Source organism: Danio rerio, chromosome 2 (genome assembly GCF_052040795.2).
Source record: "Danio rerio strain M-AB ecotype USA chromosome 2, GRCz13ab, whole genome shotgun sequence".
NCBI classification, from domain to species: domain Eukaryota; kingdom Metazoa; phylum Chordata; class Actinopteri; order Cypriniformes; family Danionidae; genus Danio; species Danio rerio.
Window position 1 is genome coordinate 58,110,356 of NC_141022.1, and position 14,265 is coordinate 58,124,620.

A 14,265-nucleotide genomic window follows, 5' to 3' on the forward strand; every position below is an offset into this window, starting at 1 on the left:
AACACTGTAGAAGTCAATGGTTACAGATTTCCAACATTCTTCAAAATATCATTTTTTCGTGTGTGTGTTTGACAGGGGGAAAAATGGTTTGGAATAAGTGAATGATGACAATTTTCATTTTTGGGTGAACTGTTGCTTTACTATACTTGCATTAAGATATCATTCTGGTTTCTGAAAGGCCAGACCTGTTAGACCAGTATTTTTACTGGCAGAGAAGCTGATGATGAGTTTTTTTTTTTTTTTTTTGTATAGTTTTTTATTTGCAGTTTTTTCTAGCTCTGGCAACCCAAATGCCTCTAAATGACTGAAGTGTGTGTATGAAGAAAAATAGTATCATTTTTAAAGGTGAATTGACAACCAAATTGAGTCTGTACTATACATGACCTGTGTTAAATTCTAGATTTAGAGGGCACTTGCCTTGGGTTTTCCGGTGGAGCCGCTGGTGTAAAGTATGAAAAGAGGATCTTCAGAGTCCATCCACTCCGGTTCACACTCATCCGACACTCCATCCATCAGGTCATCCCACCAGATATCACACAATTCATCCCATGGAGTCTGAAGCACACACACACACACACACACAAAAGAAACAAGTCGATGATTACAGGTTTCCAATATTCTTCCAAATATCTGCCTTTTATCCATTTACTATATTTTTTGTTGAACACAAGGGAAGATGTTTTGAACAATGTTGAAAACCTGTAAACTTTGACATTCATAGTTTTTTTCCCCTAAAATGAAAATAAATAGCACAGGTTTCCAAGATTCTTCAAAGTTCTATTTGTTTTAATGAACACAAAGGTAGATATTTTGAAGAATGTTGAAAACCTGTAACCATTGCCTTTCAAAGTATTTATTTTTCCTACAGTGGAAGTCAATTGGCACAGGTTTCCAAGATTTTTACAAATATCTTCCTTCTATTTGGTTCTATTTATTTTGTTGAACATAATAGGAAGATATTTTGAAGAATGTTCAAAACCTGTAACAATTGATTACCATAGTTTTTAGTTTTTATTACAAGGGGAGTCTTCAAAATATCTTCTTTCAGTTTTTTTTTTTAACCTAACGGAAGATATTTTGAAGAATGTTAAAAACCTGTACCATTGACATCCATAGTATTTATTTTTCCCGCGATGGAAGTCAGTGGTTACAGGTTTCCAATATTTTTCAAAATATCTACCTTTCATCATTTATTTTTTTATTTTGTTGAACACAAAGGAAGATAATTTGAAGAATGTTGAAAACCTATAACTATTGACTTCCAAAGTAGTTTTTTCCTACAATGTAAATCAATAGTTACAGGTTTCTAAGATTCAGGTTTTTTTTTTTTTTTTAACACAAAGGTAGATATTTGAGGAATGTTGAAAACCTGTAACCATCGACTAACATAGTATTAATTCTTCCTACAATGGAAGTTAATGGTTACAGGTTTCCAACAATCTTCAAATTAATCTTCCTTCCATTAGTTTTATTTGTTTATTTATGTTTTGAATGTTCATGTTGTTCATATTTTGAAGCATGTTGAAAACCTGTAACCATTGACTTACATAGTATTTGTTTTTCCCACAATAAAAAGTCAGTGGTTACAGGTTTCCAAGATTCTTCAAAATATTTTCCTTCCATCAGTTCTATTTGTTTCGTCGAACACAAAGAAAGATATGTTGATGAATGTTTAAAACCTGTAACCATTGACTTACATTGTATTTATTTTTCCTACAATAAAAAGTCAGTTGTTACAGGTTACCAAGATTCTTCAAAATGTCTTCCACCTTTTAGTTTTGTTTAGCTGAACACAAAGGAAGATATTTTGAAGAATGTTTAAAACCTTTAACCATTGACTAACATTGTATTTATTTTCCTTGCATTGGAAGTCAATGGTTACAGGTTTCCAAGAGTCTTCAAAATCTTCCTTCCATCAGTTTTATTTGTTTTGTTCAACATAAAAGGAGATATTTTGAAGAATGTTGAAAACCTGTAACCACTGACTTTCATAGTATTTATTTTTCCTACAATGGAAGTCAATGGAACAGATAAAAAAAGGTAACACTTTACAATAAGGTTCATTAGTTAATGCATTTACTAAAATGAACTAATCATGAACATCACATGTACAGCATTTATTAATCATAAATGAAGATTTACTAATGCATTATTAACATCCAAGTCCATGCTTGTTAACATTAGTTAATGCACCTTGAGTTAACATGAACTAACAATGAACTACTGTATTTTCTTTAACTAACGTTAACTAACATGAACAAACAATAAACAATACATTTACTACTGCATTTGTTCATGTTAGTGAATGCATTAATTAACATTAACTAATGAACCTTGTTGTAAAGTGTGACCAAAAAAAAAAATAGTTTGAAACAAGAATATAATGACAATTTTCATTTTTGCAAGATCTATCCCTATATTAATATGATTATCATATCGTTAACATATTGATATCTACAGTTTTATAAAATGTATTAAAAATTCCTTAATGTATGCATTAAGTGGCACGCATTAAGCTATCAAAGGGCAGATCTTTTAGGCCACAGAAAGCGATGATGAGGCATTGTCTTTAATCACTGGTCTAAACAGTTTGATTGGTACAATCCTATTGATTATACGCTCAACTCATTGTCAGCACAGTATTCTTGCAGATGGCACATTCCAATCATTCAACTGATTAAAAAATACAGATGAGTGTGTGATTAAATCCAGAAACACAGACGTTTACAAACATAAACATACCTTTATAGGAACTGATTTCTAATAACTGATTTCTTTTCTCTTTGTCATGATGACAGCACATAATATTTGACTAGATATTTTTCAAGACACTAGTATTCCGCTTAAAGTGACATTAAAAGGCTTAACTAGGGTAATTAGGCAAGTCATTGTATAACAGTGGTTTGTTCTGTAGACAATCAAAAAGATATATAGCTTAACACGACTAATAATATTGACCTTAATATGGGTTTAAAAAAATAAAAACTGCTTTTATTCTAGCTGAAATAAAACAAATCAGACTTTCTCCAGAAGAAAAAATATTATCAGACATACTGTGAAAAATTTCTCCCTCTGTTAAACATCATTTGGGAAATATTTCAAAAGGAAAATTCACAGGAGGGTTAATAATTCTGAATTTAACTGTATGTATTATATTCATAGAGCTCAACAGTTTGACAGACCTGTAGACTGCTGGAAGCATCGCTGCTGGTTATGAAGGCATGATGTTTGACCACAACACACTTCTGAACAGACGAGGCCGAGCTGAGGGAGAAATCACGACAATCATCACAATCCAGGAGTTTAGATTAACTGATACCAAGGTGGTTTTAGTAAACCAAGACTAAAAACTATTGCCCAAAAATATTTCCGTTAAACTAGGGCAGCAGCGTTGGCGCTGTGGGTTACACAATCGCCTCACAGCAAGAAGGTCGCTGGTTCGAGCCCCGGCTGGGCCAGTTGGCATTTCTGTATGGAGTTTGCATGTTCTCCCCATGTTGGTGTGGGTTTCCTCCGGGTGCTCCGGTTTCCCCCGCAGTCCAAACACATGCGCTTAATTGGCATGAGCTAAATTGTCCGTAGTGTATGAGTGTAAATAAGAGTGTATGGGTGTTTCCCAGTACTGGGTTGCAGCTATGGGCATCCGCTGTGTAAAACATGTGCTAGATAAGTTAGCGGTTCATTCCTCTGTGGAGACCTCTGATTAATAAAGGGACTAAGCTGAAAGAAAATAATGAATACTAAGTCAGGGTTTCTTCAGGTTTCATCAAGTCAAATTCAAGACTTTTTAAGTGAGGATTATTCATAAACTAATTTCGAGAGGATCACGTGCTTATCATTTATCACGGCCGGTCCCGTATTTTGCTAATCACTATCTTCCAATCATATGAGCCCTAAGCTACTATAAATAACGTTCGAGGTTACTAAAGTAACCCTTCGTTCCCCGAGGAGGGGAACGGAAGCACTATAAGTGGATTTGATTGTAAAATCCACGCATTGGGAGGTTCGGTTCAGAAGCTACTCGTCTGAAAGAGTATTGAACGGGCCAATTAAGAATGAATTGGCAGCGCAAGCCTGCGCAGGTGAGCAGCATAAGCAATCAACTGAGTATATAAGCTCACCTGGCGCCAGCAGACGCAATCCTTTTTAAGCTGAAGAGACTTTTAACAGCTAAGGGACAGTCATCATGGCGACGGAGTATAGTGCTTCCGTTCCCCTCCTCGGGGAACGAAGGGTTACTTTAGTAACCTCGAACGTTCCCCTTCGGGGGGAACTCCAGCACTATAAGTGGATTTGATTGTAAAATCCACGCATTGGGAGCCCATTGAAAGCGCCATAATGACTGCACCTTACCAACACCCACCATGAGAGAGCGGTCAGGCAAGCGTGACGCACCCAGATCACGAGAGGCGTGGTCCTCCAACGTGCCCTTGGCCCTAACTTATCCTACTTCAAAGAAGTTTTACGGAATAGGTATCTTTTTTGGGAGTCGCTAGCGTCTAGATAATTCTAGGAATACACGACAGTACGTTGGGAAGCGTGCCATCCCAGTAGGGAGGACGCTGCGGAGACCATCCGCACCCAATAGGGGGAACAATGGAATTACATATGGACTAACCCTGAAAAGGGGGAGTGCGCATAAGAAGGTGGTTAGCAGATAGGGAAAGCACGGGTCCGCCCAGGGGGGGAACTTAACCGTGGCGGAAAGCATATGGGGATCACCAGCGGGGATCGGTCATAGCAGGCACCTATACCCAAAACGCGGGCTGACCAGCGGGCAGACCTACTACGTAATGGGCCAGCAAGTGACTCCTCCGCTGAGTCAGTGCTGGGGGCCTCGGAGGAATCTGCAGGGCTCACCGAATGGGGAACTTTACTGACAGACAGGAGGGTGCACATCTCTCCGTGTTAGGGAAAAAAGGCACCGCAAGCGTGTACAACACCTACCGAGTTGTTTCCTCAATCACCAAAGGTACCTAACACCCTTGAGGAAACCGGCTCCACTCGCAGATTATAAAATCTTGCAAATGTGTTGGGTGTCGCCCAGCCCGCAGCTCTACAAATGTCTGCTAAAGAGGCGCCACGCGCACACGCCCAAGAGGATGCAACGCTCCGAGTGGAGTGCGCATGCACTCCTGGGGGGCGCGGCTGGCCTCTGCTCAAATAAGCACAAGAAATGGCCTCCACAATCCAGTGGGATAAACGTTGTTTAGACACGGCACTTCCCTGCTGCCGTCCGCCATAACAGACAAAGAGCTGCTCAGAAGATCTAAAGTTCTGAGTACGGTCCACATAAATGCGCAGAGCGCGAACTGGACAAAGTAATGACAGGGCTGGGTCTGCCTCCTCCGGGGGCAGCGCTTGCAGGGTTACTACCTGATCTCTAAAAGGAGTGGTAGGAACTTTGGGCACATAACCCGGGCGGGGTCTCAGAATAACGTGAGAAAATCCCGGCCCGAATTCCAGGCACGAGTCACTGACCGAAAATGCCTCCAGGTCCCCGACCCTCTTAATGGAGGCCAACGCGACCAGCAGAGCTGTCTTCAGGGACAAAAAATCTTAAAGATACTGTATCGAGTGGCTCGAAGGGATCAAATCGCAGGCTCGTAAGAACGAGGGCGAGATCCCAAGAGGGCGTGAGAGGGGGGCGAGTTGGATTAATTCGCCTAGCGCCTCTGAGGAACCGGATGATGAGGTTATGCTTTCCCACGGTGCTGCCAGCCACCGCGTCATGGTGAGCGGAGATGGCAGCAACGTAAACCTTGAGAGTGGAGGGCGACAGCCTGCTGTCCAGCTTCTCTTGAAGGAAAGAGAGCACAACACTGATCTGGCAAGATCGGGGGTCTTCTCTGCGAGAGACACACCACTCAGTGAATAGACTCCACTTCAGGGCGTAGGCGCACCTCGTGGAGGGGGCTCTAGCCTGAGTGATGGTATCAACCACCGCGGGCGGCAGGTTACCTAAGTCTTCCTCGCGTCTATGGACCACACGTGGAGGTTCCAGAGATCGGAACGAGGGTGCCAGACGGTGCCTTGTCCCTGAGAAAGTAGGTCCTCTCTCAAAGGGATCTGCCAAGGGAGGGCCGTCGCGAGGAGGGAGAGCTCTGATATCCAGGTTCGGTTGGGCCAGAGGGGCGCAACTAACAAAACCTGCTCCTCGTCCTCCCTGACCTTGCACATTAACTGCGCGATCAGGCTCACTGGGGGAAACGCATACTTGCGTATGCCCCGAGGCCAGCTGTGGGCCAGTGCATCCGTGCCGAGAGAGCCCTCGGTCAGGGAATAAAACAACTGGCAATGAGCGTTCTCGGGGGAAGCAAACAGATCGATCTGGGCCTCCCCGAATCGCGCCCATATCAGCTGGACAGACTCGGGGTGGAGTCTCCATTCTCCAGAGTGAATCTGCTGCCGTGAGAGCACATCGGCTGCACGGTTGAGCATACCTGGGATGTGAATGGCGCGCAGCGACTTCAGCCGCGGGTGACTCCAGAGGAGCAGACGGCGGGCGAGCTGAGACATGCGGCGAGAGCGCATACCCCCCATGCGGTTGATATACGCCGCCGCCGCCGTACTGTCCGTCCTGACCAGCACGTGTTGCTGCCCCAGCACCGGAGAAAAACGGCGGAGAGCAAGGAACACTGCCAACAGCTCTAGGCGATTGATGTGCCAATGCAGCTGGGCACCTACCCACAGGCCCGCAGCTGCATGCCCGCGACACACGGCTCCCCAGCCTGTGCTGGAAGCATCTGTCGAAACAACAACATGACTGGACGCCTGTCCCAGAGGCACACCGGCCTGCAGGAACGAGGGGTCGTTCCAGGGGCTGAGGGTGCGGCGACACAGCGCAGTAACAGAGACTCGGTGTGTGCCCGCATGCCATGCGCGTCTTGGAACTCGATCTTGAAGCCAGTGCTGAAGTGGTCTCATATGGAGCAATCCGAGCGGCGTGACGGCCGCAGCGGAAGCCATATGCCCCAGGAGCCTCTGAAAATATTTCAGTGGGACCACTAACTTGCTGTCGAGCTCCCTCAGACAGTTCAGCAGCAGGCGAGCGCGCTCTCCGGAGAGGCGCGCTACCATGGTGACCGAGTCCAGCTCCATCCCGAGAAAAGAGATCCTCTGCACCGGGGCGAGTTTGCTCTTTTCCCAGTTGACCTGCAACCCCAATAGGCGGAGATGCCGGAGCACCTCGTCTCTGTGCGCAGTCAATTGCTCCTGAGAGTGGGCTAAAATCAGCCAGTCGTCGAGATAATTGAGTACGCGGATGCCCGCAAGCCGCAGAGGCGCTAGGGCACCCTCCGCGAGTTTGGTGAAGACCCGCGGAGACAGAGAGAGCCCGAAGGGGAGGACCTTGTACTGCCATGCTCAACCTTCGAACGCAAACCGCAGAAACTGACGGTGGCGTGGAAGAATGGAGACATGAAAATACGCGTCCTTCAGGTCTATGGCTGCAAACCAATCCTGAGGACGAACGCATCGGAGGATGCGCCTCTGCGTAAGCATTCTGAACGGCAGCTTGTGAAGGCAGCGATTCAAAACGCGCAGATCTAGGATTGGCCGTGACCCACCGCTCTTTTTGGGTACGATGAAGTACGGGCTGTAAAACCCGCTCTCCATCTCGGCTGGAGGCACCGGCTCGATTGCACCCTTCGCCAGGAGGGCAGCAATCTCCTCTCGCAAGACAGGGGCGGACAGGGGATTGACCCTGGTGAAATACACGCCCGTAAACCTGGGAGGCCGTTTGGAGAACTGTAGTTCGTAGCCGAGTCTGATCGTGCGTATGAGCCACCGCGAGGGGCTGGCCCGCGCTAACCAAGCAGGCAGAGCCCTTGCTAATGACGTCATCGCAGCAATCGTTGACGTACCCGCGGAGGGGCAGCGAGGAGCGGGTGTGCTGATCCGGGGAGCGCGAGGGTCCCACAGAAGAGCTGGAGGAGAGCGTTTCGCTCTGGCTCCGCACCCTGACTCCTGAGAGGGGGCTTGGGGGCTGGGAGAAGGGAGACCGTCCCCCCAGCGCCCGAGAGCCGCTGGCGGAGCATGCAAGCCCTGCGAGCTGAGAGGCAGCGCGTCCCAGACTGGCGGGGCTTGAGCTGTCACATCCGGGGAAGGGAGAAAATGCTCTTTGATCGAAACTTTGGTGGCACTGAAAAGTACCGTTGGATTTTGGGCCCCGCCCTCCAGCGGGGAAAGAGCAAGTCTCCTCTTCTCCGGATGGCCTGTCTCAGGGACGCTTCGCGGTCCGTTTACCGGACTTAGCGGCGCCCTGGGCAGGAGGGGCTACCGGCTTTCGGCGTGCTCGCTTCGCCGGAGGCGGAGGCGGGGGCGGGGCATCGGCCGTTGGCGGGCGCCCTCGGCGAGGAACAGCGGAGGTGGATGGCTCGGCCGGGGATGGAGCGGGCTTACGGCCCCGCCTATAGATGACTCTGCCCATCGCATCCGACTGCTCGCTCACCGCCTTGAACTCCTGGGTGAATTCACCGACGGTGTCGCCGAACAGGCCAGCCTGGGATATGGGCGCGTCAAGAAAGCGAACTTTGTCGACATCGCGCATATCTGCCAGGTTTAGCCAGAGGTGGCGTTCCTGGACCACAAGTGTGGACATCGTCCTCCCCAGTGCGCAGGCGGCGGACTTAGTGGTCCGGAGAGCATAGTCGGTCGCCGTACGCAGCTCGTGTAACAAGCCTGGGTTAGACCCACCCTCGTGCAGCTCAGCCAGCGCCTGCGCTTGGTAGCGCTGGTAGGTGGCCATCGCATGCAAGGCGGAAGCTGCCTGGCCCACAGCCTTGTAAGCTCTAGCTCCGAGGGAGGCAGAAAACTTACAGGCTTTGGACGGGAGACGGGGCGGACCACGCAAAGCGGGGGCGCCACGCGGACAAAGATTGACCGCAATGGCGCGCTCCACCTGCGGGATCGCCTCATACCCCCTGGCAGCTCCACCATCCAGGGTGGTGAGGGCGGAGGCGGACGCAGCGCGGGCAGAGAAAGGTGCCCTCCAGGACTGCGTAAGCCTACTGTGCACTTCCGGGAAGAAGGGGACGAGAGGCTTCGAAGGCTTCGCCTTCTGATCCTCTACGTAACACCCATCTAGTCGGTCCGGCCGCGGGGCTGGGGGATAAACCATCTCCAACCCGACGGCCGAAGCAGCCCGAGAAAGCACGGCCAACATGTCCGCTTCAGGATCCGTTTTGACGGCGCTCGCTTGCCCAGAGGGGGCGAGCGGGTCCGGATCATCGTCGGACAATGAAAGCCCGCCCTCCGATGCCGCGGAGGACATCTGATCTCCGGTGTCAGCGAGCGTGAGAGCTACCATCTGATTAGACGGATCACTCTCAGTACCCGAAGCTTGGATGGAGCGCTTGGAGGAGCGAGAGGTCCGCGAGCCCGTGGGCGGCGGACTGTCTTTCGCTGAAGCCCTCAGATCTGCCCGAGCGCCCGCTGCAGAACAGGAGGCAACTGGGGTGGCTCGCTCTCTTACGAAAGCTAACCGCGATCTCAACTGCGCAACGGTCATGGCATCGCAGTGACGACATGAACCGCCCCCGAGCACCACATTAACATGCTGGACCCCCAAACATGTAATGCAGTGATCGTGTCCATCATCCGGAGCCAGGTAACCCCCGCAACCAGAAACGCACAGTCGGAGCGCCATCCTGAAAAGGACGTGCTGCACGACTGTGTTGCTCTTTTAGGATTTGCAACAATACGCACCGCTCTTGGAGGACCGGACCCAAAGGGACGCCAGGCAAGGGAGATACCCAGCTCGACCGTCTGCCGCTGCGTGGACTCGCTCTGGACCGGGATGAAAATCGTTCTCTCGAATGGCTGTAGATCAGCAGGAGGAACCCTCATAAGCTCGATCAGAAAAGGCTCTGAAGCGAAAAGGATAGCGTCTGCTGGCGCCAGGTGAGCTTATATACTCAGTTGATTGCTTATGCCGCTCACCTGCGCAGGCTTGCGCTGCCAATTCATTCTTAATTGGCCCGTTCAATACTCTTTCAGACGAGTAGCTTCTGAACCGAACCTCCCAATGCGTGGATTTTACAATCAAATCCACTTATAGTGCTGGAGTTCCCCCCGAAGGGGAACCACATTTTCCAGTTCATTTTATCTTCGTTTGGAAGAAACCCCCTCCTCCCCTTTTCTCCTCCTTTACCTTTGATTGGGCGGCACGGCGGCCCAGTGGTTAGCACTGTAAGCCCCACAGCAAGAACACTGCCGGCCCTGGTCCCTTAGGGCCGGTGGGTGTTTCTGTGAGGAGTTTGTATGTTTTCCCCGTGTCCGTGTGGGTTTTCCCCGGGTTCTCCGGTTTTCTCCCACCATCCAAAAACATTCAGCAAGTATAACAATTAAGCATTTGTCTAACCCCTCTGTTCCCTTAGCTCAGTGGTTCCCAACCTTTTTCTTAAGGGCCCCCCCCCATGAACATATACAAACATTGGAGTCCCCCCACCATTTAAATTCACACGCACACACATATGTGCTATATATATATATATATATATATATATATATATATATATATATATATATATATATATATATATATATATATATATATATATATATATTGTATGTGTGTTTGTGTAATATTAATATATAATATGTATAGAAAATATAAATTAATCAGTTTTGACTTGTCTTGGCCTTCAATTAAACCAAAATTTAGGTAGGCTAGTCATACTGTTTAATCTTTTTCTTCGCCTCTGAAGAATCACTGCATTTACGTTTCTCTGCCGATTTTGTTTTGAATTTGCCTTTACGACACGTTGACAAGCACATTGCGTGAGTGAGCAAAATTTAAATAATTATTTAAAGTTATTTATTTTATTTATTTTTACTATTACGTTGGAATTTTAAGCATGTGTTTTGATATAAATATATATATTGTATATAAATATTTCCCAAATTATGTTTAACAGAACAAGGAATTTTAACAGTATTTCCTATAATATTTTTTCCTCTAGGCTTATTTGTTTTATTTTAGCTAGAATAAAAGCAGGTTTAAATATTTAATTTAAGGTCAATATTATTAGCCCCCTTAAGCAATAAATATTTTTGATTGTCTGCAGAAGAAACTAGTTATACAATGACTTGCCTTATTACCCTAATTAAGCCTTTGAACTGCACTTTAATCTGAATGCTTGTATTTTAAAAAAACATCTAGTAAAATATTATGTACTGTCATCATAGCAAAGATAAAAGAAATGAGATATTAGAAATGAGATATTAAAACTATTATGTTCAGAAAAAAAAAAACTTCTTTCCATGAAACAGAAATTGGGAGGAAAAGGGTTGCTAATATTCAGGAGGGCTAATAATTCTGACTTCAAGTGTTTATATACAGTTATTTTCCACCCTGCAAAGGAAAGAGAAATAAATACAATAGAATACAAATATCAAACAAACTGTGATTTAAGCATCTTCACTGTAAGAAAAACACTTTAGCTACAGCAGTCCTTCAGTCAAAACTAGTGAGGGATTTTCTCGTTGTTTGATTAATAATCATAAAAACAGGCAGCAGCAGGAATATTTTTCGCTGTATCTTTGGTTTCTCTTTCACGTCTTTTGATCCTCAACTCGTTTGTTTATTACACAAATGAGGGTTAATATAAATAATCACTAAACACCGCGTTTTGACACCTATTTGACCATTAATGCGCTCACGTTAATGACTTTAGATGTCTGCGCTCCGCTGCTCGTCTCAGTGTGCGAATGAGACTGAATGCTGACCGGCCGCATGCTTCTGGCTGCGTGTGCGTGCTGCACAAACACATAAGCATGTCGGTCTTTCGCGCTTTTAAGAGCAACAAGTGTACAACTGGAAAGGTGGCGGTATATGATGCAATAATCATTTATCTCAATTAATGCTTTTTTATAATCGTTTGAAATCGAAATCGGATTTTCGATTAATTGTGCAGCCCTATATTATAGTGGAGCATTTTTATGCCTTTTTCTACCTCAACACTTATCCTCTCCCTAAGGGGGGCGTGGACCCCAGGTTGGGAACCACTGCCTTAGCTAACGCAGTCCTGGAGTTCTGAGATCCACCGAGCTCAGGCTCCCCTCTCGCTCTGCCAACGGGAGGAAGCCCTAGGCTCAAGGACCCCTTGGGCTCTCTCCCGGGACAGCATGCCAAACAAGCTTTCATAAATCATCAGCTAAGTGTGAACTCTTGAAGACCCTTTTAAGACCATAATGAATGTCATTTCAGACTTGCACAAGGCTAAATGCTAAAGATTTTTTTAATAGCCAAGTTAAAACTGTAAAAAAAAAAAAAACATTAAAAGCAAGTGTTAATGTATAGAGGATTATTAAACCTATTTTGGTAAGTAAATAGGTAATAAATAAACGTTTATTAAAATATATTATTAATGATTGGATGGGTATTGGCCCTTTTAATTATAGCTTTAAATGCACATAGAAAAAAATTAAGACCCGTTTAACATTATTTAAGACCTACAAGACAATATTTCAGTGGATTTAGAACTTTGTACAGCCTAAAATTTGGTTTTTGATATTTAAGACATTAAGACTTTTTAAGACCCTGCAGATACCCTGTAAGTTTGATCTATATATGTACACAGACTATATTATTTCAGAAATCAGTTATCAACTAAACACACTGGGCCCTATCATACACCCGGCGCAGTGTGGCGCAAGGCGTGGCGCAGTAGTCTTTTGGTAGTTTCAGCTTGGCGCAAGAGTGGTTTTGAGGCGTTGCGCTACGCTGTTTAAATAGCAAATGCATTAGCGCTCATTTGTGCGCCCATAGGCGTTCTGGTCTAAAAAGGAAGGTGTTCTGAGGTGGACCGCTGGCGCGTTGCTATTTTGAGAAACTAAAATAGATTTTTCATTAGACCAAAACTAACCCGGTCTAAACTCCAGTGCAGAGTTGCACCTCACTTACACACTGCTTAATACACACAAGAGAGCAATAGGCAAATATCTTTACATATGAAAAAATGTAAATATTAAGGGTATATATAGGATATAACAAGAATAGATATAGAATATAAATATAAAAGATTAAAATATTACAAAACATATTATTTTCTAGCCAACATAAATATGAAAAATCACTGCTTTTATTTCTTCATCTCGGGAGGCTTTTTCAGTTCATTCATAACAATTTGCTTTTGTATAATGTTATTATTATTAGCAGTATTATTTATTATATCCATATTTATATTTGTTTTATTAAAAACAAGCTTAGATTTGCCCACCTGTCAGGTTTTAGACCATATGGGGCACAGCATGTGTTTTAGGATATAACTCAGGTTTTTGAGCACATTTTGCTATTATTATTCATTTATTCGTTTGCTGGAAATTAGAACTGAATTTAGAAATAGTTTTGAAATGAATATTTGCGCTTAACAAACTAAATTATTTATTTATAGAGTAATTGATGTCTGTGCGTAAAGGTTTCCCTATCCAAGAGCGAAAGTGAAAGTAGTTCCATTATCTCTCATTCTCACGCAGTAGATGCTTTGTTTAACAGTTTTCTGTTAAAAAAAACTGTTGTTTGCCAGTGAAATGCTCATTTTTTCCACTTAGACTTACTTTGCGTCCTGTAAATAGCGAATGTGCTTATGGCGCGACGCAGCTGCTCTTAAAGGTAATGGGAGACTCTAATTGGTTTATTCTCAAAACACACCTATAACTCATTAAGATAATAAACTCAACCCTTTTAGACCATGCGCCACAACGCAAAGCGGATTTTCCCGTCCTTAAATTAGCCAAAATGCGTTCTGACACGCTGCGTTTTGCGCTCTGCGCATGGACCGTCAAAATAGAGCCCACTAGTTTTAATCAGAAGATATACATTCTATTGAAAAAGAAAGGGTGTTTTGAGTGGTTACAGTCTGATTTTAAGCTCATATGTGTGAACAATAACAGTCGTTATTTTAATAATAATCATTATTATCGTGTTTTATCGAGCACATCATTCAGTGACTCCGTCTCGCATGTTTTCTGTTTGCTCTATGATGTGTATGATTCATTTCACACGTTGCCATGGCGACCTAAAAAGACGGCTTCCAAACTGTGCTGTTGCCTGGCAACCAGTGTTGGTTTGTGATTGGCTGAGTGACTCTGTGTGTGTGTGTGTGTGTATGTGTGTGTTCATCTGTGAATGAATAAGTGACTATGTGTGTGTGTAAAGAACGTCTGAGGCTGCATTTACGCCAGTGTGTTTCCACTTCAACACAGTGGTATAAAACATAAATAATCCTCATCCATACTGTCATTTGCACAATGTTTTTAGGA

General features: G+C 45.0%; 1 protein-coding gene and 1 long non-coding RNA gene across 8 annotated transcripts in view; both read right to left on the reverse strand.

Annotated features, from left to right (window-relative positions):
* The window catches only part of LOC147846549 (uncharacterized), a 1,651,758-nt gene that overhangs the window by 1,561,592 nt on the left and 75,901 nt on the right, over nt 1-14,265 (reverse strand). The window lies entirely within an intron of this gene.
* Nucleotides 1-14,265, reverse strand: part of acss2l (acyl-CoA synthetase short chain family member 2 like) — a 62,161-nt gene that overhangs the window by 23,409 nt on the left and 24,487 nt on the right. For all 7 annotated transcript variants that reach the window (XR_015477800.1, XR_015477799.1, XR_015477798.1 and 4 more), the window contains 2 exon segments: nt 3,183-3,264; nt 418-555 (listed from right to left, as the gene is read on the reverse strand). Coding sequence is in view for 2 of the 7 variants with exons in the window: in XM_087239623.1 (XP_087095749.1) it covers nt 418-555; nt 3,183-3,264 (220 nt within the window). In the remaining 5 variants the exon portion in view is untranslated.